Source organism: Achroia grisella, unplaced genomic scaffold (genome assembly GCF_030625045.1).
Source record: "Achroia grisella isolate CSIRO2021 unplaced genomic scaffold, CSIRO_AGI_Agris_v1 utg327, whole genome shotgun sequence".
In the NCBI taxonomy this organism is placed as follows: Eukaryota; Metazoa; Arthropoda; class Insecta; order Lepidoptera; family Pyralidae; genus Achroia; species Achroia grisella.
Genome location: NW_026712799.1, coordinates 251989 through 277947, shown reverse-complemented (window position 1 = coordinate 277947; position 25959 = coordinate 251989). Strand labels below are relative to the sequence as shown.

Genomic DNA, 25959 nt, shown 5'->3' with positions numbered 1-25959 from the left:
GACAAGACAGGCAAAGTACTTATATACAACAACAAGGAAACAAACTGGCAGTATAGATCCGGCGATCAGCGAGTGACCACATCCAACATGAAAGTCTTAATTTGTAGTAAGTTTATTTATTTTATTTTTATTGATACAATGCTTCATTAAATATGATTGTATTGTGAGTATAAATAACATTAACAATTAATTTATTTAAAGCAATTTGTATAATGCAAATTAAGTTGTTTTGTTCTTGTTTTACCTCCAGATTACTAAAATGTTTATTTCAAATTCTGAGTTGATCATTCATTTTAATAGCCATTGTTATTATAATAATCATAATTATATACAATAATAATATCTATTAAAAGAATCAAAACTTTTTAACCGCGTTCAAAAAGAAGTAGAATAATTCGATTGTATATTTTTGTGTTTATGTTACGTTTGTTAAAAACTGTTTATTGCTATTCTAATTACAATTAATATCTTCATATCTATATATTAATTGTAATTAGATGTATGTCATTTCAATCAAATTACATACAAAGTACATACAATGCTCAAACGATGAATGAAACGAAACCATTTTTAGTGAATTATACGCCTACTTGAGCGAAATAAAAAATCCAAAATCAACACATCGTTGTGCCGGTACATAATTATATTTGAATTATTTGCCTCAGAACTTTGTCTTGTTCAACAGTGAGAAGATGAAGGTAAACATTTATGCATTCGTAAAAGCCACTTTACGGTCCTTTGTTGACCATGTTAGCAACAGAATGACGTATAAACTCATTGTTAGCAAATAAATTCAGAAAATATTGGGATTCCCTGATGGCTCAACTGATATCGAATATTTTCCGCATACTTATTCTTCATGTCCTATGCAATCAGTAAACAATACGATCAATACAATATCTTGCAACAAGCAAATTATAAAATCGTGACCGGTTTAATGTAGTCAATCTTTACCATAAGTCATAATTAATAATGTAGATATTCTCGACTCTATATACATTTTAATATAATGGTTATAGATCGATATTATCAGATAGTGTAAGAGATATTCAACAATTTATGGAATAGTAATAAAAGTTAATTTGAATATAAGTATACTTACGTAGGTACTTTAAATACATCTTATACATACCTTTCTAGATACAATTTAGGTATTAGATACAGACTCGAACAAATTAAAAAAATATTAAATGAACCAATTAACTATATTTTAATTACATTTTTCAAATAATAATAGAATAGTTTTTCGCATTTCCCTATCGTTTCTAGTTAGTGAGGGTAGGAGTAGATGATAAATACATCAATTGCCTGTAATGTCTCAAGTGTTTTGTTTGGTGAAATTGTATTCTGCCCAAAATATAAGTAATTATCCCCAATTTTTTATCCAATTATACCCAATTTTGAAAACGCTGGCGTAATACTAAATTTCATTAATATAAAAATTGTTACTTTTGAAAATCAACTTTAAAGTCAAATTTTTTTTAGATTGAGTTTGACTTCAAAAAATACAATTTCTTTGGTCAGGTTATAGGTAATGGATAACTAATTGACTGACACATTAGAACTTAACTAAATGTATCTACCCAATCAAGGCGCTTTTCAAACCGATTTTTATGTTACTTAATATTTTAGCTAAAACTAGATAATCAATCAATTTTATTCTCTTGTTTTCATTTATTATTATTTATATTGTCATTGATTTTGATTATTTTTAATCAAATTATAGTTTTCCTAAAATACTTACATAGTATAATAGATAAAATTGTTTTCTTATTATTAAAATAATAGGTTTTAAGGTCAAGCAGATAACGGTTATACTAACTAAAATTATCATATCACAGACAAACTTATTGTCTTTGCTCTAGAATTATAGATCCACATGGTTTCAAACTATTAATATCTCTTAATTAACAACTAGTACTGGTATCATATCATTCTGTCATTAAAAACATATTAAATATCTATAATACAATTGCCGTCTGTATGATATAAAAGCAATTTATAATTTTACCTAATTAATAAAATTATAATTTAAAGTTGACAACTACAATTTTTATATTAATTGTAGTTGTTACCAGTTTTCTGTTCAAGAACTGTCACATATGTTATTTTTGAGATTTATCTTTGCTCTTGACACAATTCATCTTCATGTTTAATTAATCTTTACCATTTAGACGTTTAAGCCGGAAAAGTAACAAATAACATTCACACTTACAAATTTTAATATTAGTACATATTGAGAAAGTATAGATTGAGAATTGAAGGGTATTTAGTATTTACCACCATTAGAGAACTAATAAAAACAAAAACATCAGATACATTTGTCTAAATACCTGTATAATTACTTTAATACCATATATACCTAAGACCATTTTACATGTATGTTCTATATTATATAAATACTTCAAGTTTAATAAAAACTTGATAATAACGCGAGTTGAAAACCAGTTTTAACTAATGCGAAAACAAAAAAAACATTGCCTGTTCAAATATAGATTCTATTTATACACACAGTGATAATTATTTCCTTTAACTGATTTGGCATATCGTCCTTACATTCACATCTTTGATTGTATCTCAGTGTTATTCCTATTCTTGTTAAGTACAGATGATATAATATTTAGTGTTACGATAATAAAAACGTTGAGTACCTACTATTGTCGTTAAACCAATTAACTTACCCTATACATCAAATAGTTTTTATATCATACATCAAATTCAAAATGCAAGACGCATGTTTCTTGCTCGTTCTTCTTGTTGTGAGCCTGCATTTCAAATGGTAGAATAAAATAAATAATTTCAAAAGTGCTTATATTAAGGTTATTTGAATAAAGATTATTTCTATTTTCATTTCATCTAGAGTATACCTGCTATCTACATCAGTACAATCCAATCCACAATTTTTATACGGTTCTTTTGAAGCAATATCAAAACTGAATTAAATCAATCTATAACAATTCAATTTGTTCTTTTATTTAACACGAAATATTAGCTCTTTACTAGTTGTATAATTCAAGAATATACAAAGGTACAAAACGCCATAATCCCATATCATCGATCGTAATTACATTCCAGAGTACATACGCAGCTTCTTCATAAAACTTAGAGATTCGATAACATTGACTTCCATTCTCACACATCTCTCTTCTTTTATTCACTACTGTATATTATAAGCGATTTTGTGATCTTATTTAATTTGACGCAGTCATATATACATAAATTAAGATAAGTGAATCACTTGATCTTACGTTTTGTATATTATTACTGTCTATGATCCTCGACTTCACCCGGATGAAATTTAGCTTTTCTTATATGATAATAAAGTAATTTTCTAAAATAAATGAAGGTAATATACTCCATGTTACTCCTTATAATATTAGCTATCTGGGAGCGAAGTTGGTTGTTTGGAAGTCCTGTCAAAATCGATCCAATCGTTTCACACATTAGCAAGAACAATATACTTTCATATGTATTTAGTCAAAAGAACAATCTACTATTTGTTCCCGTGATCTCGTTGAATCTTGTGAGTTATTTATTTTTATAGATTGAGTTTCCAATATTTCGGCACTGTTACAACCTGATACCGCTAGGATCACTGGTACCGGTGATCCTAGCGGATCAGTTTATTGAAAAGCTGCGGGTAGATAGTAAATAAATAGAATTACGTGAAGACATGTTCGTCAACGTTACAAGTAATTTCGTCATTCACAGTCATTCGTTACAAGTCTTGGCTTATTGCTACTATTAAAACTCGCTCGATTATCTAAGCAAACAATACTCACTTTCTGATCACGAATTTTGTTTTTGTTTAATCTCTGTAACAATATATAAAAGTAGTAATATCCCGTTCCTTTCTTAGTTTTATATATAAATAATGACCGCATGAAAATTAACGACTTAATACCATTTATTATGTTTTCTTATTTTATTTTAATATCATGTTATTAAATTATTTTATTTTGATATTCCTTCAGTAATCGGAATCATTGCCACTGCAATAGCAGAGGACAGCGATGTGGCAATCGAAAAGGTCCTCAAAGATGGAAACGATCTCTTCACCTCCAACTTGTTTCCTGTAAGTAAATAAAAACTAACTGACTATATTTATATTTAATTTATAAATGCTCGAGACTTATTTTTTCTCAGTTTATTTCAAGAAGTATAAAACATAAGTACACCTATGACCTTCGATAATACCCAAAAAAGTAAAGCAAAAAGCAACTTCTGTGAAATAAATGCCCACTATTCAATGCTTTAAGTATTGAATATATGTACAATACATTTAAATTTCCATTAAACAATTACCAATAAAATAGTTTACAAACAACTATGTATTAATAAACATTATATTTATAGAAATTTGGTTAAAATAGTTATTAATAGCTTAATCGTACGGAATCTTTACAATATATTAACATTGCCGTCAAAGTACGATAATATTTATATAATTATTATTGGGATAAATAAATTGAAAGTAAATAGTTAACATAGGCAATATGAATTATAAATCATAGTTCTCACGTATGAGATTGCGAATGAATAACTCTACATGTAATTAGTAATTATAAATACACAGACGAGTGCATTTCCTTTACGAATTATGCTACTATCAAAATTATAAATCGTTGAATTTAGAGATAGTAATAGGATAATTTACTAACGTTAAACACTTGCAAAGTACTGTGCTATAGAATCCATCATAAATGTTATTTTATGTATTGACGACCTCGGTAGTCTAGCGGTTTAGCACACCGCTTTACTTCTGATGGTCGCGGGTTTGATTCCTAGCACGGTGCAAACATTTGTATTCATGACTATGATTATTCGCATCGGTCTGTATGTTTTCTATATATATCTGTAAGTATTTATAAAAAAAATATCTAAGTATTTATATAATTTGTCTAGTACCTACAGCACAAGCTCATTACCGTGGTACTGTGTTAATTATCCAGGGTTATTTATTTATTTAGGTATATGTGTGCCAATTCCATATGAAAATATTGCCGTATTAGACTAGTACGTAGACTTTGTACAAGTCCGTCAGAATACTTCTGTAATGTTTCTGTTTAAAGGGAGATATTTAGCAATAAAAGTGAAAAATATACTAGTAGTTACATGTTACATGATGACGTTATGTCCACAGAGATGTTCATGTCTATTGCCTATAGAGTTACTTCCCATCTATGTTTCCTATTCCAATGAAGTCAAAAAAATATATTCCAAATACTAAAATACTACTATCTACTAAAATATAAATGCAAAGAGTTTCTTTGCATATTGTATTGTCTAATATTTCATTTTTTATTTTACAGGAGGTCGTCAAACAGCATCCAGACAAGAGCGTCATTCTGTCCGCCTTCTCAGTATTGACACCACTTGGACAGTTGAGTTTGGCATCAGTTGGTGCCTCTCATGATGAAATCCTCAAAGCCATCGGATTCCCCAATGATAATGTTGTAAGTAAAGTAGTAGATACTACAAAACAATTTACAAAGATTATAAAATAGAGTCAAAGTGGACCACTACTCAGTAAAATGCTGAAAACATAGTTTCCAGCGTTGATTTTCAGTTTTATTAATTAATATTAATATTAGGTTTATATTATGTTATAATATTAGGTTAATAATTATTATTAATCTAATATTATAATATAATATGTATATTATTCACATTATAGTGGAATATTAGTTAATACATGTAACATTTTGTTTTATGTAGGTCTCTCTAAAAAGATGTTTCTTTATCCCTTTCCAGACAAAAGAGGTCTTCTCGCATCTAAACACCAAGCTTCGCTCGGTAAAGGGAATAGAGTTACGAATGGCGAATAAAGTTTACATCCCCACATCATACGAACTAAATGACAAATATGCCGTTGTGGCGAAAGACGTGTTCAACTCTGAAGTCCAAAACATCGACTTCAGCAAGAGCAAGGAGAGCGCTGACACAATAAATGCCTGGGTATGAATACATATATATACTTAAATAAATATACTTTGACAACTGTTATCTCACATGGAGTAGTTGGAGTATTACGAAGGCGAACCTGGCATCATCTCCCCGATTAAATTGTTTTGTTTCTCCAGAGATAGATACTAAATTAGATGCTCGAAGATTTTTGTTATCAGACAAATTCGAACTCATTCGTGCCATGACATCACTATTACAATACTTGTTAGACCTGGAAATAAAAAAATATTAGAGTCACTTCTACCTATATGTTTAACTAAATATAGATATACAGAGTAAATAAACAGTAAGGCAAATTAGTAGACAGTTTACCATGACGCAAGGTTTTTATAAAAATAAGGATATACTTTAAGAACTTACTAATGTTTATGATTTAGGTGGAAAGCCAAACTAACAACCGTATCAAGGAGTTGGTTTCTCCTGATTCCTTGACTACAGACACGCGTGCAGTGCTCGTCAACGCTATCTATTTCAAAGTAAGTATTTGTTGCATACTGTTTACAATCTCCTCGTAAACATTTTTTGTAAGAATAATTATTTATCTGTTAATGCATCTATTTTATACACAAATACAAATTATAAAACGGATCCTATATAGGAACTACATATATAAGTAATTCATATTGTAAAAGACTTTCATATTAAATTCTCGCAAAATTAAAAACACAACTTAGATACAAAATCCAAAGATTAGTTGAATTCCTCTATTCAACGTGTCAGTCTAATCTTTAGTAAAAATTATCCAAGTATTGTAATCAATTGCTATTGTAAATCACAACATTTTGAGTTCTTTAAATAAAATCCGAGGTATTGTTGACAAATGCACATATATTTATGACGACAATTAAAAGTACTTATGTAATTTATAGGGAAGTTGGAAAGAAAAGTTCAACAAAGATATAACCAGAGATCGAGATTTCCACGTAACTAAAGAGAAAACTATAAAGGTCCCCACAATGTACAAACAAGCTAGCTTTTTGTATGGTGAGAGCGAAGAACTGGATGCTAAGGTAAAATAGATTAGTAATATGCCACAAAATCTTAAATAAATTACTATTACAAAACAGTAATAATAATAATGAAGTATATATAATATTATTTTTGTTTAGATTTGTCGTCTATTCCATAATTACATTAAAACTTTATTAATTGTAGGCAATGCAATCATCGCTATTATTAATGAAAGTATTTCTAAAACACTTAATAATAATACGAAACAGTAAGTCATTTAGCGATACTTAAAATATTCATATGTTTCAGCTTTTAGAATTACCTTACGAAGGAGACGAAGCATCTTTCTTGATTGTATTGCCCAATAAAATTGACGGCCTTGCAGCTCTTGAAGAAAAACTAAAGGATCCTTCACTTTTAGAAAAGGCTATTAAAAACTTGCAACAACAAGAAGTTGATCTTTTTTTGCCTAAATTCAAAATAGAAACTAAGACCGATTTAAAACAAGCTCTTCAAAATGTAAGTCAGGTTGCTTTATATCTAAAAAAATATTAAGTGCTAAATTAAACTTACACTTCTTTATGCCATGGTCGAGTTGAGTAGTAATGCTCACTAAAATGACAAGGCGGCGAGATGGGCCGGCTCACTAAAATATGTCGAGCGCAGTGACACTTGACTGATCTACACTTATCACTATGACTGATTTAATTTTATTTACTTACTTAACCAGTTGATTGTTCATTTAATATTTTGAAACCACCAACTGCACTAATTCATTTCAACTTTAAAATGTAAAGTTACAACATTTATTCAAAAGTTCCTAAAAAAAAGTTTACGCAAGTTCCTTGTTCATTATTCTAGTAATGAGATATTTTTCCAAATGCGGGGTAGAAAAAAAAAATATGACTATTTCAAAGGGCTTAAATTCAATTATTTGAATAATGATTTTTCTATTCTATTATACTTTATTACTAATTCATTATTATTTTTATCATTTCATTTTTATGTTGTCATAATATTTGTATAACTTCTTATGTCATCTTTTTTTAGATTGATATCAAAAAAATTTTCGATAGTGCTGATGCGCATTTAGACAACTTACTAAAAGATGCTAAAGATTTATATGTAAGTGAAGCAATCCAAAAAGCTTTCATTGAAGTGAACGAAGAGGGCGCTGAAGCAGCTGCTGCCAATGGTAAGTAACAACAAATATTTGAATTTTGGTTCTTATGAAATATATTTGTTAAATTTATGTTTAATTTAAGTGGTTAATGCCATAAATAAGTAATTAGATATCATAGATTTCACGTCCAATGTTAAGTAAGCCTTTGTGCTATGACTATTATCACTTCCCTTTAAGTAAACAGCGAGGTTGTCATTATTGGTATAAAAATATATTACGAAATGAAATCAACTGTAAATCCAAGGTTGAATTATTTTATCAATGTGGTGTATTCAGATGTCAAAAGGTTATCTTCTATATATAAACAATGTTGTTAATAATTAAAACAAATATTGTAGAGTTAGTCATTTTAGTATAAAATTCATCGTACCTTTAACTAAGAGACAAAATATTTAGCTGAGTACTATCTGCTAATTTGATCCAAAATATCTTTGTGACATCTTTTGAACTCTAAATTTCTTATATCAAATTTTTTTGCGGATTACTCTAATGCTGATGGCACTAGCTTGCCTTTACAGCTTCAGCGGCGAGTACAGATAGCACACCAAATTCGCGAAAGGACTTATGGAGCGGCTGACGGCCAACTACCGCCTGACAGATACAACTTTAGACACCGCCAGGGGTTTAAACCTTGGCTCAGGCCGTCGTAATTTCGGTCCCTGTATGAATTGGAATGGGGTCGATCAAAGGGGTCCCATATCTCATTCGAATTGCCTTAGTCTCATTATTATTCAATCATAGCACTATTACTTGCCACTAAGTCCAGTTATTGAAAGTTTAGTTAGTAAATCGCCATCCTAGCAGAAAAGCTAGAATGGCGTAGCTTAGTGATTTACTATCCTAAATTATATACAAGAGGAACCATATTTAAATCTAACCGAGACCAAAAAAACGTTGTTTGTCAATTCATATTTTTGACTGACCGGTGATTTTAAACAAAATAATATTCCAAAAGACGGCAGTAGGCTCGACCAGTGCCGCATTGTTCAAAATATACTGAGTGAAATGTGAGCATATCAAGTGTTGCGTTTACAACAACATCAACAGGTGATAATACCTCTAACTGTCCCATCTATGTTAACATCGTAACGGTATCTTATTCCTCAAGACGGTACCTTCTATAAACAAGCAAATATCAGAACTTATCTTTTCTGTTTCTTTCTTTATTTTCAATTTTTTATATATATGTGTATATATATATATATATACATGATTCATATTTATATCCATTATGTTATTGCCTTCCATTGTCGATATATTTACTTCTTCTACATACTGTTTTAAACTTTGTACAATTGTACAGATTATATAAGTGATACTATTAGTAGAGAGCTCCCCATATTTAGAAGATTTTGTTACATTTGTTTCAAAGATCCCAGTCACGTATCGACCCGTAGTAAAAAACTCGTTTGTAATAATAATGTGTACAAATCTTCTAAATACTTCATGTTGCTTATTATTTTCATTTTGTTATTGACAAATTATTATTTCTGAAATATTTGTAATATTTCAAGTACTAGAATCTTTTCAGTAAACATTTTATTTTACCTATTATAATACTGATAAACAATATCTTATTAAACATTTCAGAGTTTACAATATCGCTCACCAGTCTACCATTTACCTACAGTTTCGAAGTTGAGAGACCATTTTATTTTGTGATTAAATACAATAAGAGTGTTCTATTCAACGGAATTGTTGTAGAACCTGCTGACGAATAAAAGTAAAAATTAATTACTGAACTCATTTGTAACCATTAGCATGTTGTGACACACACATTCATATTGCTTATACAATATATATATATATGTGTATGTATTTGCACCTTTTATCTTTATTTTATTTTGATTTATATTTGCTTTTTTGAATTTCAGCATTTTATGGATTTGGTTCTAGTCTAAAGATAAATCCTGAATTCGTAGCTGACAGACCTTTTTATTTCGAATTAAGATACCAAAGTAACTCTCTCTTTAATGGTATAATTGTGGAACCAACCACTAAATAAATGTTAAGGTATCAAACAAATGACAACTTATCTATATTATCTGTAATAATTGCCTGCCTATATGTTTACTTCGACAATATTAACAATATCGTCCAGAACTCAAACTAACAATGTGAATCAGATTATTTTATGTAAATTATGAATATTTGTTCGGGTTATATATGAACAACCAATAATATCTGTAGAAATGTTTTAGGAATTCAAATTTGAACTCCTAAAACATTTCTACAGATCTCATTAAACTCTTTAATTAAAAAACACTACATTGTATCGAAATGTTATATTATTATATGCCTCAATACATTACTTTATTTATATTATATTGAAATAATCGTTTTTTACTTCATGCATGTCGAGTAAAAAACGGTTTAACGTATTTATAATATAGTAATACACCAAAACATTTTTGACAATCTGTCTGTCTGTAGTTCCGGCGAATCTCCGAAATGGCTGATCCGATTTTGACGGGACTTTCATTGATAGCTGATGTAGTAACTTAATCTTATTTATTTTTGAAAAATTATGTTAAATTCCATGCGGACGTAATCGCGAGTACAGCTATTACTTACCTCTATGCATCGAATTGTTTAATCCAGCGTAAATTTACAACTATTAAATCATCCATTTAAACACAATGTTTCCAACAACAATCCAACAATCCATTTAACTTGTAATGGTTAGTTCGATGGTATTATAATGATGCTTTTTTATTCATTATGTTACTTACATAATTTTAATTTTAATTTTTAAATATTTTGTTTTTTGACTAGGTACCAATTTTTCTTCCAAGAAGTTATTACTTCTATTTTGCTCTATTCATAGGTTATAGGGTAACCAGACTACATGTTTAATTACTGTTCTATATATGACATGTATCTAAATATAACATTTATATTAAAGTCCTAAACATATAAATCTGTAATTTATGGTCATAAAAAGACATTATCTGTTACTTAATCCTCATTTTCAAGTTTAAATAAGGATACAGTACCTTAGAAACAATGAAAACTCGTAAATTACCTCAAACGTTATGCTATGTAAAAACGAAAAAAATGGTGTATGCATTTAAATAGTAAAATATAGTGTATAAATATTTAGGCTTAACATTTGTACAACTCAATCTTATATGTTTTAGATGTGTCAGATTTATTAACTAGAATATTCAGAAAGTGTTTTTCAAGTAGTGGGTTAGGTAATTTTATCCAGACCGATTTATGTTTTTTTTAATATTTACAGAATTTGTGCTCGCAGATCGTGCTCAGTTTTGGATTACTCAATTTCAAGTAGACAGACCATTTTACTTTGAACTTAGACAAGAAAATAATCCTCTTTTTAATGGTGTATTTGTGGAACTCACCACAGAGTAAATGTAAATAAATACTTATACACCTTATATATTGGCTAAAAATAAGTAGCTGTAATTAAATAACATATTTTACAACTACGTATGTAACATTTAATGATAACTGTTTCAACATGTAACCTATCCCATAAAATTTCCTATCAAATAAGCTGGAATCTATTGTAGTACTACCATAAGAAGAATTAAAATCCGGATATATATAATTTCTTTATACAAAATCAGGCATATAAACAAGTTATCCTTAGTCAGCTCCTAGGCTTACCAAATATCGTACTGTAAGAATCGCATGTTTTTTCTTTCAGGATTTTTAATAACGGTAACAAGTGCTATATTAGTGCCAATAGTCACAGTGGATAGACCCTTCTACTTCGAACTTAAACACAAAGGAATACCTCTGTTTAACGGAGTATTTGTACAACCACCCCTTGCATAAATGTAAATGTTTGATGTTAATTACGATGCTTATCTCATGGTGCTTAGCTTTTGTAATATATATAAGACATATAATGTCATTCATTAGTAGACACATTATTAATATAATTAGCCTTTTTTTAACATTACGCATTGGTAGGTATATTCATGTAGAATTCCCAAAGTTTAGTCATTTGATCTTATTAGGGAATTAACTATTCAAGACAAATTTCTTTGGATTAGTTTAGATATCAAATCGTATGGTTACTTTTTAGGGTATAAGTAAAATATTCCACCAAGAATCTGAGTTACTCTCACATTTTTTTTTTCAGAATTTATTATTGCTATAGAAAGTGCATATATTGTTCCTACTTTCTCTGTGGACAAACCTTTCTACTTTGAACTTAAATACAAGGAAGTACCTCTGTTTAATGGAGTGTTCGTACAACCGGTTATATAAATGTATAAATATGTTTGAGAAAAAAGAATAGGTACTAATGAAACAATAATATTATTGCATATTTGTAGATTTGCTTGATATTTACATAGTAATTTGAAATTGGATACTTCTGTGCCTTACTGGTGTGCCTTATTTTAATCCATAGTACGTAGGTACTATTACTAGCTTACAACTAACCAAAAAATACATTTAAATTATGCTTACGGCAAGTTGCTATTGGAATTTATAAGGAAAAAAATAGTAATAGTATGTGTAATGAAACATGTAATAGTAGTTACTAATTAAAATATTTTAAATTATTTTACTACAAATATCCAAAGTTATAAAAATAATGCTTTACATTAGTATTACTCATACCAATGTGAAGCATTATTTTTATTTTTATAATGTGTAGATATGGGGAAATAATTTGAATTATTTAAAAATATTAATAATTTACAATATATAGCAGCATCTATTTATTCTTTGTAAGCTTCGTTAAGAACGTGCGTAATTAAACGAACGACTTAATAAAAAAATACAAGCTAATGTAAAACATAGCTATCTATTAATTATTTATTGCATTCGTTAACTGTCAGTGTAAACAAAAAATTAAAGTCACCAAATAAAACAATTGTAGGAGCGTATAATAATGTTAGAAGAAGGCAAGTGCGCTATAATAATATTTCTTTACCATGTCCTTCACTATCAATTCGATAGGCGTCCGTCCTGCGTGTACAGTTGAACAGACCCCCGATTATTAGGAGAATACCGTGTTATTTTTTAAATAGAAATATAAATAATCTTTTTTCAAATAAACTCAATATAAACACTTTTGAATAGTCAAGTTTTTTTATTCTACCTCTTCTTCTCGTTCTGAATTTCAATAAGTTTATTATAATATTCATTGTCGGTTACTCTAAGGCTTTTTGAGGAATAAACAGTTGTTGTTTGTTCCACGATATATCACGTAAGAATGTGGTACCAGAGCACGCTAAATATTAGTTCCCCGCATTTCGCTACGGACGTCTACACACGACAATAAAATTAGGGCTAATAGGAGAGAACCTTGGATCTCTTCTTAAAATGCCGCGTGAGTAGCGATATCAGGGATGATTGCTCATAGTACATCCATCGAGTCTATTTTAACATCCACTACAATTGCTCCAATTTTAGCGTAATTTGTAGACAAAAATGTATGTGTATTTAAATATTTCAAGATTTGTTGTATTCAACAATTCAAAATTCTTTATCTAGCGTTAAAATTCCAAGAATAAAAATTGATAGACCATTCACTTCAAACTGCGACACGACAAATTTAACGGACTCCTTGTGGAACCCGTATTAAGTAAAATGTACTCCAATAATCATTAACTATGTTTATGATTTGTAGCTCATTCAGCAACATATATCATCTTTGTATAATATTATTGTTAATTTATGTTACACATCCATAGTGAATTTCATTATATTGTTATACATTGTCTTTATTCAAGGTTATGATTACAATAATTTAAATAACAAATTATCTAACAATCATATATTTATATGATTGTTTGATTCACTTGTTGTGATGTGAATCAAACAATCATAACTATACTTAGTATTATTATTACAGTTACATTTACATGTACAGTACTTCTTCTTACATATACTGTTACATTGGTGATCAAAAACTCGAAACTGTTGAAATACTGCATCTAGAGATATATGTAACGAGAATTGTTGCTGCTTTACTGTTATAATAAAAAACTATTTTAATTTGGCTACTATAAAACTAAAAACCATTCACAGAGTTAGCCATCAGTTATGCTTTAATTATTTTTCAAAAAATTGTCTTCGACGCCGATCATCCATTTGTTTTCTTCTTGATAAACGGACAAACCACCATTTTCAACGGAGTTTACTATTCTTAGGTAGCAATTATGTAATATTTTAATTGATTATTATAAATTAGTATCAATTTTTATTTAGTTTTTCTTAAGTATAACATGCTTATTATATCTAATGAAAAGACAAGTATTGTACCGAATTATAAAAATTGGGATACGTATAATTATTCATTTTTATACTACAAGTATTTTACTAATACATGTAATATTTAAAACTGCCTGTTTTCTTGCATTTTTTCATCCGCTTACGTCCTCTAAATCATGACCCAGATTTTGATACGGTTTTTACTATAATTTCGAGAATTTCTTCCGGAATGAGATTTACAAGCAAAAGACTGCCATCAAATACTGTACAAGTGCGACGCCGGACTTAGTAACTCACATAACGTATATCAAATAACACGTATGTAAAATGACGACCTCGGTGGTCTAGCAGTCTAGCACACCGCATTACGTCCGATGGTCGCGGGTTCGATTCCTCGCACGGCACATACTTTTTTATTCATGAGTATGATTGTTTGTATCGGTCTGGGTGTTTTCTATGTATATTATGTATGTATTTACGATAAATATATCTATGTATTTGTATCAGTTATCTAGGACCCATATAACAAGCTTTAGGTAGCTTAACTTGGGTCTAGATGGCGTTGTGTAAATTGTTCTGAGATATAATAATAATATTATTAAAATATATTGAATTTTCTAGCTTCTACAGTTAAATTTGCATTCTTTCTTCTGTAGATAATCTATTACCTTTTCTCTGACTAATAAAACATTTTTTTTTTCAAACATTTAGGTAGAATCTTTCTAGTTACTGATTATAAATGATCCTAGTCTAATTAAATACCCATATGAAAAGTAGTTAGGAATTCAATTTTTTGTATGTTTAAAGATATGTCAGAATCATTAAATAGAATATTGTGAAAGTGTTTTGTATTCAAATTATTATTTATTTTTCAAGTAGATGCTTAGGTAATTTTACCCATATTTATGATATTTTTAATATTTACAGAATTAATGTTCGAAGATCGTGCTCAGTTTTGGAATACTCAATTTCAAGTAGACAGACCATTTTATTTTGAACTTTCTCACAAAAAGAATCCTCTTTTTAATGGTGTATTTGTGGAACTCACGATAGAGTAAATGTAAATACTTATGCACATTACATGTATATTGGCTAAAAATAATTAGCTGTAATTAAAATACATATTTTACAACCACATTTGTAACATTTAACGGAAACTTTTTCAACATGTAACCAATTCCATAAAATTTCCTTTCAAGTAACCAAGAATCTACTGTAGTATTACCAAAACAATAATTAAAAATCCGAATATTTATAATTTATTATTTTAAAAATCAGGCGTATAAACAAGATATTCTTTGTTAGCTCCTAGGCTTACCAAATATCATTTAAGAAATTATATTTTTTTTCAGAATTTTTAATAACGGCAATACGAGTAAGTGCTATATTAATGCCAATCACAGTCACAGTGGACAGACCTTTCTACTTCGAACTTAAACACAAAGGAATACCTTTGTTTAACGGAGTATTTGTACAACCACCCCTAGCATAAATGTAAATGTTTGATGTTAATTGCGATGCTTATCTCATAGTGCTTAGCTTTTGTAATATATATAAAACATAAAATGTCATTTATTAGTAGACACATTTTTAATATAATTAGCCTTTTTTAACTATATGCATTGGTATATTCATGTAGAATTCCCAAAGTTTAGTCAACTCATCACATTAGGGAATTAACTGTTAGAGAAACTTGTCATTCTTTGTTTCATTTTAGATAAAGAAATGGTTATTTTTTAGTATATAAGTATGAATATTCCACCAAGAATTTAAGTTACGCTCACATATTGATTTTTCAGAATTTGCTATTGTTATAAAAAGTGCATATATTGTTCCTACTTTCTCTGTGGATAAACCTTTCTACTTTGAACTTAAAAACAAGGATGTACCTCTGTTTAATGGAGTGTACGTACAACCGGTTATATAAATGTATATGTTTGAGAAAAAAAATAGGTACTAATAATATAAACAGTATTATTGTGTGTAGATTTGCTTGATATACATAAAAATACATAAAAATAAAAAATTGGATACTTCTGTGCCATACTCGTGTGTCTTATTAACCCATAGTACATATGCTATTACTAGCTTACAACTAACAAAAAATAGCAATTCGACCTCGCTTACGGCAAGTTGCCATTGGAATTTATAAAGGAAAAAAATAGTAATAGTATGTATAATGAAACGTGTAATAGTAGGTACTAATTAAAGTATTTTTTTTATTATTTTACTGCATATATCCAAAGTTATAAAAATAATGTTTTACATTAAAAAGGAGTAAATGTGTAGATATGGGGAGATAATTTGAATTATTTATAAATATTAATAATTTACAATATTTAGCAGTATCTATTTATTCTGTGTAAGCTTCATTAAGAACGTGCGTAATTAAAGAAACGGCTTTATAAAAAAATTACAAACTAATACAAAAAAAACCTGCCGATCTATAAATTATTTATTGCATTCGTTAACTGTCTATGTAAATAAAAAATTAAAGCCGCCAAGTAAAACAATTGTAGGGGCGTATAATAATGGTAGAAGAAAACGAGAGCACTAAAATAATATTTCTTCATTCATGTGCTTCACTATCAATTTGATAGGCTCCTGTCCTTCCGTCCTTATTTTTATTCTGAATTCAATAAATTTATTATAATATTCTTTGTCGGCTACTCTAAGGCTATTTGAGGAATGGACAATTTGTTCCACGATTATAACGTAATCACGTAGGAATGTGGTACCAGAGCACCCTAAATATCAGTTCCCCGCATGTTCGCTACGGACGTCTACACACGACTATAAAATTAGGGCTAATAGGAGAGAACCTTGGATCGCTTCTTAAATTGCCGCGTGAGTAGCGGTATCTGGGATGATTGCTCATAGTACATCCATCGAGTCTATTTTGACACCCACTACAATTGCTCCAATATCGTCATTTAATTTTAGCGTAATTTGTAGGCTTTTAAAAACGATTTCAAAAAATACATGTGTATTGAAACATTTCAAGATTTGTATACAACGCTTTATCTGGCGTTGAAATTCCAAGAATGAAAATTGATAGACCATTCTACTTTAAATTGCGACACAACGACAAACCACTATTTAACGGACTCCTTGTGGAACCCGTATTAAGTAACAAACATAAATCAAACAAGATGATCTTATGATATATCCATAACTATTATTATTATAATTATATTTACATGTAAGGTATTTCTGTTTATATACTGTTTATTTTTAATTTATGTGGAAAGATGTAGTTACATCTTATACGCTGTATACGCTGACAAGTCAATATTGCCTGACTGACCTGACTATATCCTTGTGTTGTCGTACGAAAACACGAGGATGAATGCAGGTCAGTTAACCTACCCTAGCGAATTAATTAAAGTCGATATTTTCTAGGGAGACCACGCGGAGATCGACCAGATAGAGTATTTTACAACCTATAGGACCACCAGTTACCTTTATTAATAATCCCTTCCCACCATTATACCCTATAACATTGGCAATAAAAAACTCGAGACTATTGAAATACTATATCTAGAGATTTATTGCAGCTTTACTATTATAGCATAAAACTATTATATTTGGCTACTCTAAAAAGAAAAACTGTTCGCAGAGTTCGGCATCAGTTATACTTCATTAATTATTTCTCAAAAAATTGTCTTCAATGCCGATCATCCATTTGCTTTCTTCTTGAAAAACGGACAAACAACCATTTTCAACGGAGTATACCATTCTTAGGTACCTAGCAATTATGTAATATTTTAATTTATACTCTAATTGTAAATTAGTATCAATTTTATAAGGCTTTTCTTAATTATAACATGCTTATTAATATCTAATAAAAAAAGGAAAACACGAGTATTATAACGAATTACTAGAATTAGGATACGTATAATTAATCTCTCTCACTTGTTATATTTAAAACTGACTGCTTTCGACCATCTTTTCATCCGCTTGCGTACTCTATCATTTCGAGGATTTCGTCAGGGAGATTTACAAGCAGAACGTTGCTATCAAATACACTGTACAAGTATTACGCCGCAGTTAGTAACTAGTGTCACAAATATATTTGTGTAGTTATGTAATGTACATCAAATGACACTTATTAATTTGTAAAATATATTGAATTTTCTAGCTTCTATAGTTAAATTTGCTCTATTTCTTCTGTAGAAAATCTATTACCTTCTCTCTGACTAATAAAACATTTTTTATCCAAATATTTAGGTAGAGTATGCTAATTACTGATTATAAGTGATCCTAGTCCATTGAATGCACATATGAAAAATACTAGTATAATTGTAGTAGTAATATTGTGAAAATGTTTTGTATTAAAATTATATTTTTCAAGTAGTGCTTAGGTAATTTTACCCATACCGATTTATGACGTTTTTAATATTTACAGAATTAATGTTCAACGATCATGCTTAGTTTTCGAATAATTAATTTCAAGTAGACATACCATTTTACTTTAAACTTAGGCGTGGAAAGAATTGTCTTTTTAATGGTGTATTTGTGGAACTACCCATAGAGTAAATGTAAATACTTATACCTTATATATTGGCTAAAAATAATTAGCTGTCATTAAATACCATATTCTACAACCACATGTGTAAAATTTAACGGTAACTGTTTCAACATGTAACCTATACCGTAAAATTTCCTATTAAATATGCTAGAATCTGTTGTAGTACTACCATAAGAAGAATTAAAAATCCAGATATACAAAATCAGGCATATAAACAAGTTATCCTTAGTTAGCTCCTAAACTTAACAAATATCATAATGTAAGAAACGCATCCTTTTTCTTTCAGAATTTTTGATAAAGGCAATAAGTGCTATAATATTGCCAATAGTCACAGTGGACAGACCTTTCTACTTCGAACTTAAACACAAAGGAATACCTTTGTTTAACGGAGTATTTATACAACCACCCCTAGCATAAATGTAAATGTTTGATGTTAATTGCGATGCTTATCTCATAGTGCTTAGCTTTTGTAATATATATAAGACATTCACAGATAAAATATCATTCATTAGTAGATTCATTATTAATATAAATAGCCTTTTTTAACTTTACGCATTGGTATATTCCGGTAGAAGGTCCAAAGTTTAGTCAACTAACCCTATAAGGGACTTAACTGTTACAGAAACTCATTCTTTGTTTCATTTTAGATATCCAATCAAATGGTTATTTTTAGTATACCAGTAGTAGTAGTCAATTAATATTCCACCAAAAATCTAAGTTACCACATATTTTATTTCAGAATTTGCTTTTTTAGATAGTATAAATATTGTTCCTACTTTCTCTGCGGACAAATCTTTCTACTTTGAACTTTTTTCTTTGATTGCTCATAGTGAGTCCGTCCGTCCGTCGAATCTTTTTTAACATCCACTACAATTGCTCCAATATCGACACCTAATTTTAGCATAATTTATAGGCTGTTAAAAACGGTTTAAAAAATACATGTGTATTGAAATATTCCAAGATTTATTGTATCCAACGCTGTATCTGAACTTGAACTGCAAAGCACTGTTTGACGGACACAACGACAAAGCACTGTTTAACGGACTCCTTGTGGAACCGTGATTAAGTAAAATGTACTCGATTTAATAATAATTAATTATTCATATTATATTTATGTTTTCTAGTTTATTCAACTCCATATATCATCGACTACAACTAGAGATAAATGTAACAAGAATTGTTGCAGCTTACTGTTATAACAAAAAAGCTATTTACATTTGCCTACTATAAAAAGAAAAACTGTTCACAGAGTTCGGCATTTACGGTTATGCTTTAATTATTTCTCAAAAAATTGTCTTCGACGCCGATCATCCTTTTGTTTTCTTCTTGAAAAACGGACAAACAACCATTTTCAACGGAGTTTACTATTTTTAGGTAGCAATTATGTACATTTATAGATATGTATATATATTATACCGAATTACTAATATTCGGATACGTATAATTAATCATTCTTATACTAAAAGTATTATACTAACACTTGTAATATTTAAAACGGGCTATTTTCTTGCATATTTTCACTTACATCCTCTCATGTTGTCTCAATCATGTTTTTTTGTATTCATGTGATGTATATCAAATAAGACTTAACAGTATATTATATATATTGAATTTTCTAGCTTATACGGTTAAATTTGCACTCTATCTCCTGCAAAACAAATTTACCTGTTCTTGGATTACTAAAACATTTATTTTTCAAACATATAAATTTATAACATAAACTTTGGTAGAGTATTGCTAGTTACTGATTATAAACGATCCTAGTCTAATTGCATATCCATATGAAAAGTTCACAATAAAAACAATTAGTCACCGTATATTGATTAACATAAAAATATTTTAGAAATTCTAAGAACAAAGTTTGAACGTTTACTAACAGGAGACACTTATACCTTTTCGAAGCAATAAATCATTTCCGTTTTGATAGCAATTTAAGATATTTCCATTTGTAAGTGTTAGTTCTTACAGGAAGTAATGAGCGTTATTTTATGCTTCGATTTTTACATTTAATATATTATTTACAGAATTCGGCATAGCATATTTGAGTGCTGTGATTTCTCAAACACCCGTCTTCGATGCTAACCATCCGTTTGTCTTCTTCTTGAGGAATGAACAGACTACACTTTTCAATGGGGTTTACCGCTCTTAGGTAACTCTCGTCCTCTTCTTTAAGCATTATAATTCTTTATGCATTATAACATATTAGGATATTAGAAGCTTTTAAAAATTGAATGATGTACATAAATATCTCTAGAGTCTAAATTATTTTATTAGTAAGTTGAGTTTTAGTAATCCATCATTGCAAAAATACTATTTAATAACTACTAAGGCTACTACTAGCTCTTTGTATTTTGTTAGCTGATAAATCCGGGCCTTATTAAATTTAATTATTAGATTAATATTATTTTGTTTTAATTCGCTAATCTTAGTATGTGTGAGACGATAGATATTCAGTGCGAGGTCGTGGTTACCATTACAAGATTTACGACAATAAAAATAGGAAATTTATTACTAAACGAATTCAAATATTACTAATAAGGTACTTATCTGGACGATTCTGTTGGGAATCACACTCTACCCGCGACATAACTTTTGCCGCACATGTTCATAGTTTTTGACTAATTGCAGCATGGACACAGAAAAAAAATTACGATAGTTCGTAACTCTATAGTGACAATTAAACAAAATAATATTAATCCATTGATTAATAACATGAACTTCCGCAAATTAACACCTATCTCAATAAAATCTATCTGAAATGGCTATTAAGAATACTTACCTAATGCCTTTTTTCAACAGCTTTTACTCACGACTCTCTGTGTAGGTATGTTCTATCTGTGTAGTACGATCCTGCGTTAATTTAAGTTCTTCTTTATATTTGTGCATAATTAATTAAGAATCCTATTGTATTTTATATATGAAAGACAGTCTATTATTTTTCAATATGAAAGACACTGCTGTTTCTTTTGTTGGAGTTTGATAGGTTTTTAATATATGTATATTACAACCCTATGTAGTATTCTTCTTATTGCTTACTTTTATCAATCTTTTATATTTAATTATTCCGTAATAACAATATCAAATTACTGCTGACTTTGAAGTGATCAGTGTAATAAATTTGTGGGTCCACATAATATGTACCAGCAATGTACCTATTACACATAAACATACAACCATATGTGTATATGGTTTACTTTAGTATAGAGTAGAAAACTGAAAGTCCGTATTTTTCAGTGTTAGTGAAACTGTAATTCTTAATAATGAGCACACGTCTTACATTGAATTATACTTTGTAACTATTATGCAAATTCATATATAAATAGAATCTGTATACATATCTAATCAATTTAATTGATCAGTACCACCAAAAATATATTTGGTCGTATTATTTGACTGCTACTTTAAAAAATTAATAAATGCAAGGAAGTGTCTCTTGCTAATATTTATTAATTTTTAAGCTAGCTGTTACAGCGGCAGGCAAATTCCGTTTATTTAATGTGTTATATCAGAAATCTTCTTGATACATATCGAATTTAAATGTATTTACAGTTTGTTCTAGTAGTTCTGCGCTTTCCTATTTTCTAGTTTAGTTTTTATATATGGTATATTCACGTACAAATTATATTATATATTATGTATAGTACTTTATATAATGTATGTATAGTATATAATATATAATATAAGTATAGTACTTTTTGATAATATCCGCGGTGATATAATAAGGTTGGGATAATGAAAGATTTGATCCCGAGAATTTTAAAATCTCAGATATGCATACCTGATTTCTATAACCCTCTGGTAAACGATGTGAATTACACATTTTGATGCCATGATTTACTAACTGAATAAATATAAAAATTTCAGTTGTGCACATCGTGACAAGAGCATTTTTCGTGATACCTAAAGCGCAATTCGTGGCCGATCATCCATTCGTCTTCACGATTAGAAGTAACCATATCAATTTATTCTCAGGAGCATATCTACCAAGTGATATTAATTAAGTAAAATGTAATGCACCTATAATTAAACTCATATTTAGCACTTGAAATAAAGGGATAGAGTTTGAAATCATGATAAGCATTCCTTATGTCAATGCTATGAAAATGGTGGTGATGGAATATAAATCCGATTTGAAAGTTTGATAAAGTTCATAAACTTCAATCAGATTGAAATTTATATAACGTCATTTATAGATTTTCACGGGTTTCACCACAAATCAATTATGTATCGTTTACAAACATTATAAAATATGTATCTATTTATATTAGTTTCATAAACTATTTATAGTTTAAACATAACATTTTATTCAAAATTTACATAACATCCTGTTATATATCTTATTTAGTTATTCTTCACTATTTGTTTATATAAGATGTTCTCTTAAGATCTTTCCAAATATCCATACATATATGGAAAATAGACATAACATTATAACAGTACAATATTAAACATACAAACCATGCGCTCCTATTTACTATAATAATACATGCCTTTTAAATTAGGAGTTTCGAATGATAGCTTGTAATTTTTCGTATTATAATTACTAGTTGATCCAGCGTTATTTGCCTGACACGGGTACCCTTGCCTTAGTATATTCCAATGTAACGACATTTTTCTTATTGTTAGTAACGCACACACATATATATATATTAAGGTGATGGTAACCGCATGAAGCATGGTAAAAAAATTGTTAATTGCATCGTTGCATATATAATAATAACATAGTACGAGAATCGTAGATGGTACTAATAATTAATTCAATTACATCATGTAACAAATTGTTTTTATTGTTATTGCAAAAAGATAATAATAACATTTAACTGCAAATAAGATATATGCCAATTATTTTTATGTTCAATATAGAAATTAGAGTACTTATTTAATTAATAAATACAAACAAATTTCAAATTAATATTAATTACTTGCCAATTATCCATTTTTAGAGTTGTTTCATATTTTGTACGAATTTCATTACTATATAGCTAATTAGGCATATATCCGGTTATACATATTTAATGCATGATAATATATGTAATGCTTGGTAATTTAGACACTTACTGCCAACAACATGATTAGTAACGTATATAATAATTATTACTATATTAGTCTCCTTTTATATAAAAGTAAATTGATTAGTAATTAATTTGATCAGAAAGAACTAAGTATTTACTAAAATTATTTCTACTAATATAATATTATTTTTAAATGTTTTTCGCTTATTAATCGTTATATTTTTTTAATTTACATTAACGATATTTTTTTTATTTTCTTCCACAATTGAATTCCTATTGTACTAACAAACTTTTATAATTTTCAGACTATTTGACTCCTAAACGAAGAAACAAGAATAATTTACAGTCACAGACAAGCCACTTTTGTTTTCTTTTAATAAACTGTGTTTCAAAATTTATAATATGTTTTATTAATTCTTTAAATATATAATTAAGAATTATAATACCTAAGTATCTGATATTCAACGATATATAACATTTCCGAACCTGTACTTAACTTTGTACATAATCGTCTGCGTGGGGCTCTCTCTCTCTCTCTCTCTTGCCTACTTCAAACGCTATACAGCTAGCTTCGTGAATTATATTTAAGTTTGCACTAAAATTACACGGTACGAAGAAATGACATCTTAGGTTTATGTTAATGATAACGAATAACTGGTGCCACAAGCGTCACGTAATGACTTTTTTTATAGATGGTAATGTAATGGTCTCCCGCCTGCGCTAACGGTTTACGATAGCGGGGCACCAGTAGAGGATGATGAGATTACCATGAGGTCAGGTCAGTTAGCCCATCGTGACAAATTCACCAGGATGTTATCACGATGGTTTCCAGGGGAAACCGCGTTGAGGTCAACTTGACATGGTGTCATGAGTTCACATTACTAAACAATCCCCTTCCCCGCACGTGATGACGTTAAGTCCGTGAGGCTGTTCATGTTTTATATAGATGACGGTTACAATTTATAATCAGATGAAAATTTTTGGAACATTAGTAGACTAATAAATTATATGATTATATAGATAATATATATGGACTAAACTATATTGTGATATAACCATAATATGTGTGCAACTCTCCGTTGATTTTGTTTTTTTCACATCGCTAAGACAGTGTGAACACACATAGATATACTTCCTCTTTATCTCACAAATATTTTAAGTACTTACATATTCTTACTCAACGATTAGACTACTTGATGGAATTGAATGTTTAGTACACAAATATTGTAGAGTATACTGTACCGAACAGACAAAGCCCAGGATGCAGATACAGCTCTATTTACTGTCATAATAAAAAATAAATAAATTTATAATTTGCTTTTATAAATTATTATATTGAGACTGTTATTTTTTACTAGGAGTATTTTATAGAGATTATTATATTATACACATTGGCGGTATACCAGCAGACGATTATAGGGTAAGCACAAAGACACAGAGCAGTTAAAGTAGTCCGTAGTGACCAATTCACAAAGAATTACCCAAAATAATAAATAAGGAATATCATGTGGCGGTATATATTGCTAGCAATTGTACTACAATTTCTAACAACACCTTTTCCTGGTTAACCATTAGTTATGTTAATAAGACCAAATCAGTGATACACACTGTGTACACAAGCAAGCAGCCGAGACATCTCGTTGAAGCAATAGCAACGTGACAGGATAATGAGCTCACGTGAGCCGTCAGCTGCAGCCGCCCGCCGTTGCGCGCCGCGCCCACCATTCTACAGACGATAATTTCCGGACTCTGACGAACGCGTTTCCAATTTCAAACCTCGGTAAGCACTTTTTATCAGTTGTTTTTTCGATTTGGTCCATTTAAGAAAATCTTATCAAAATAATAAACGTGCGGTGCGTACAGAATCATCTACAGTAGCGAAGATCAATAAACTTTACTTAAATATGTACATGTTATGCGGGATTAAATATATGATACTTACTCTTTTGAAGTTCAGTTTTACACAATCCATGCCACATCAGTAATTCACATAAAATAAAATAGATACGTATCTAATATTTGAACAGGAGCTTAATATACTACTAAAATGGCGACTTTCGAGTAGTATTATCTATAATTGCCTGTACGCCGTCATTCATCTGACCTGGAGACTTGGAGTT

At 29.3% G+C, this 25959-nt stretch overlaps 1 protein-coding gene across 9 annotated transcripts; it reads left to right on the top strand.

Moving 5' to 3' along the window:
- Nucleotides 1-43: 43 nt before the first annotated feature.
- On the top strand, nt 44-24234 carry LOC131843710 (alaserpin-like). 9 transcript variants are annotated; one of them, XM_059192422.1, is made up of 10 exons: nt 44-106; nt 3975-4075; nt 5313-5456; nt 5755-5958; nt 6345-6443; nt 6837-6977; nt 7228-7437; nt 7969-8113; nt 20852-20976; nt 24145-24234. In XM_059192422.1, exons 1-9 carry the CDS (start codon nt 88-90, stop codon nt 20974-20976), a joined length of 1188 nt encoding a protein of 395 aa, XP_059048405.1. In that variant the 5' UTR covers nt 44-87; the 3' UTR covers nt 24145-24234. The 9 variants fall into 9 exon arrangements, with proteins under 9 accessions (XP_059048405.1, XP_059048402.1, XP_059048406.1 ...); XM_059192419.1 differs by lacking the exon at nt 20852-20976 and adding an exon at nt 19114-19246; XM_059192423.1 differs by lacking the exon at nt 20852-20976 and adding an exon at nt 17916-18040.
- The last annotated feature ends 1725 nt before the right edge of the window (nt 24235-25959 follow it).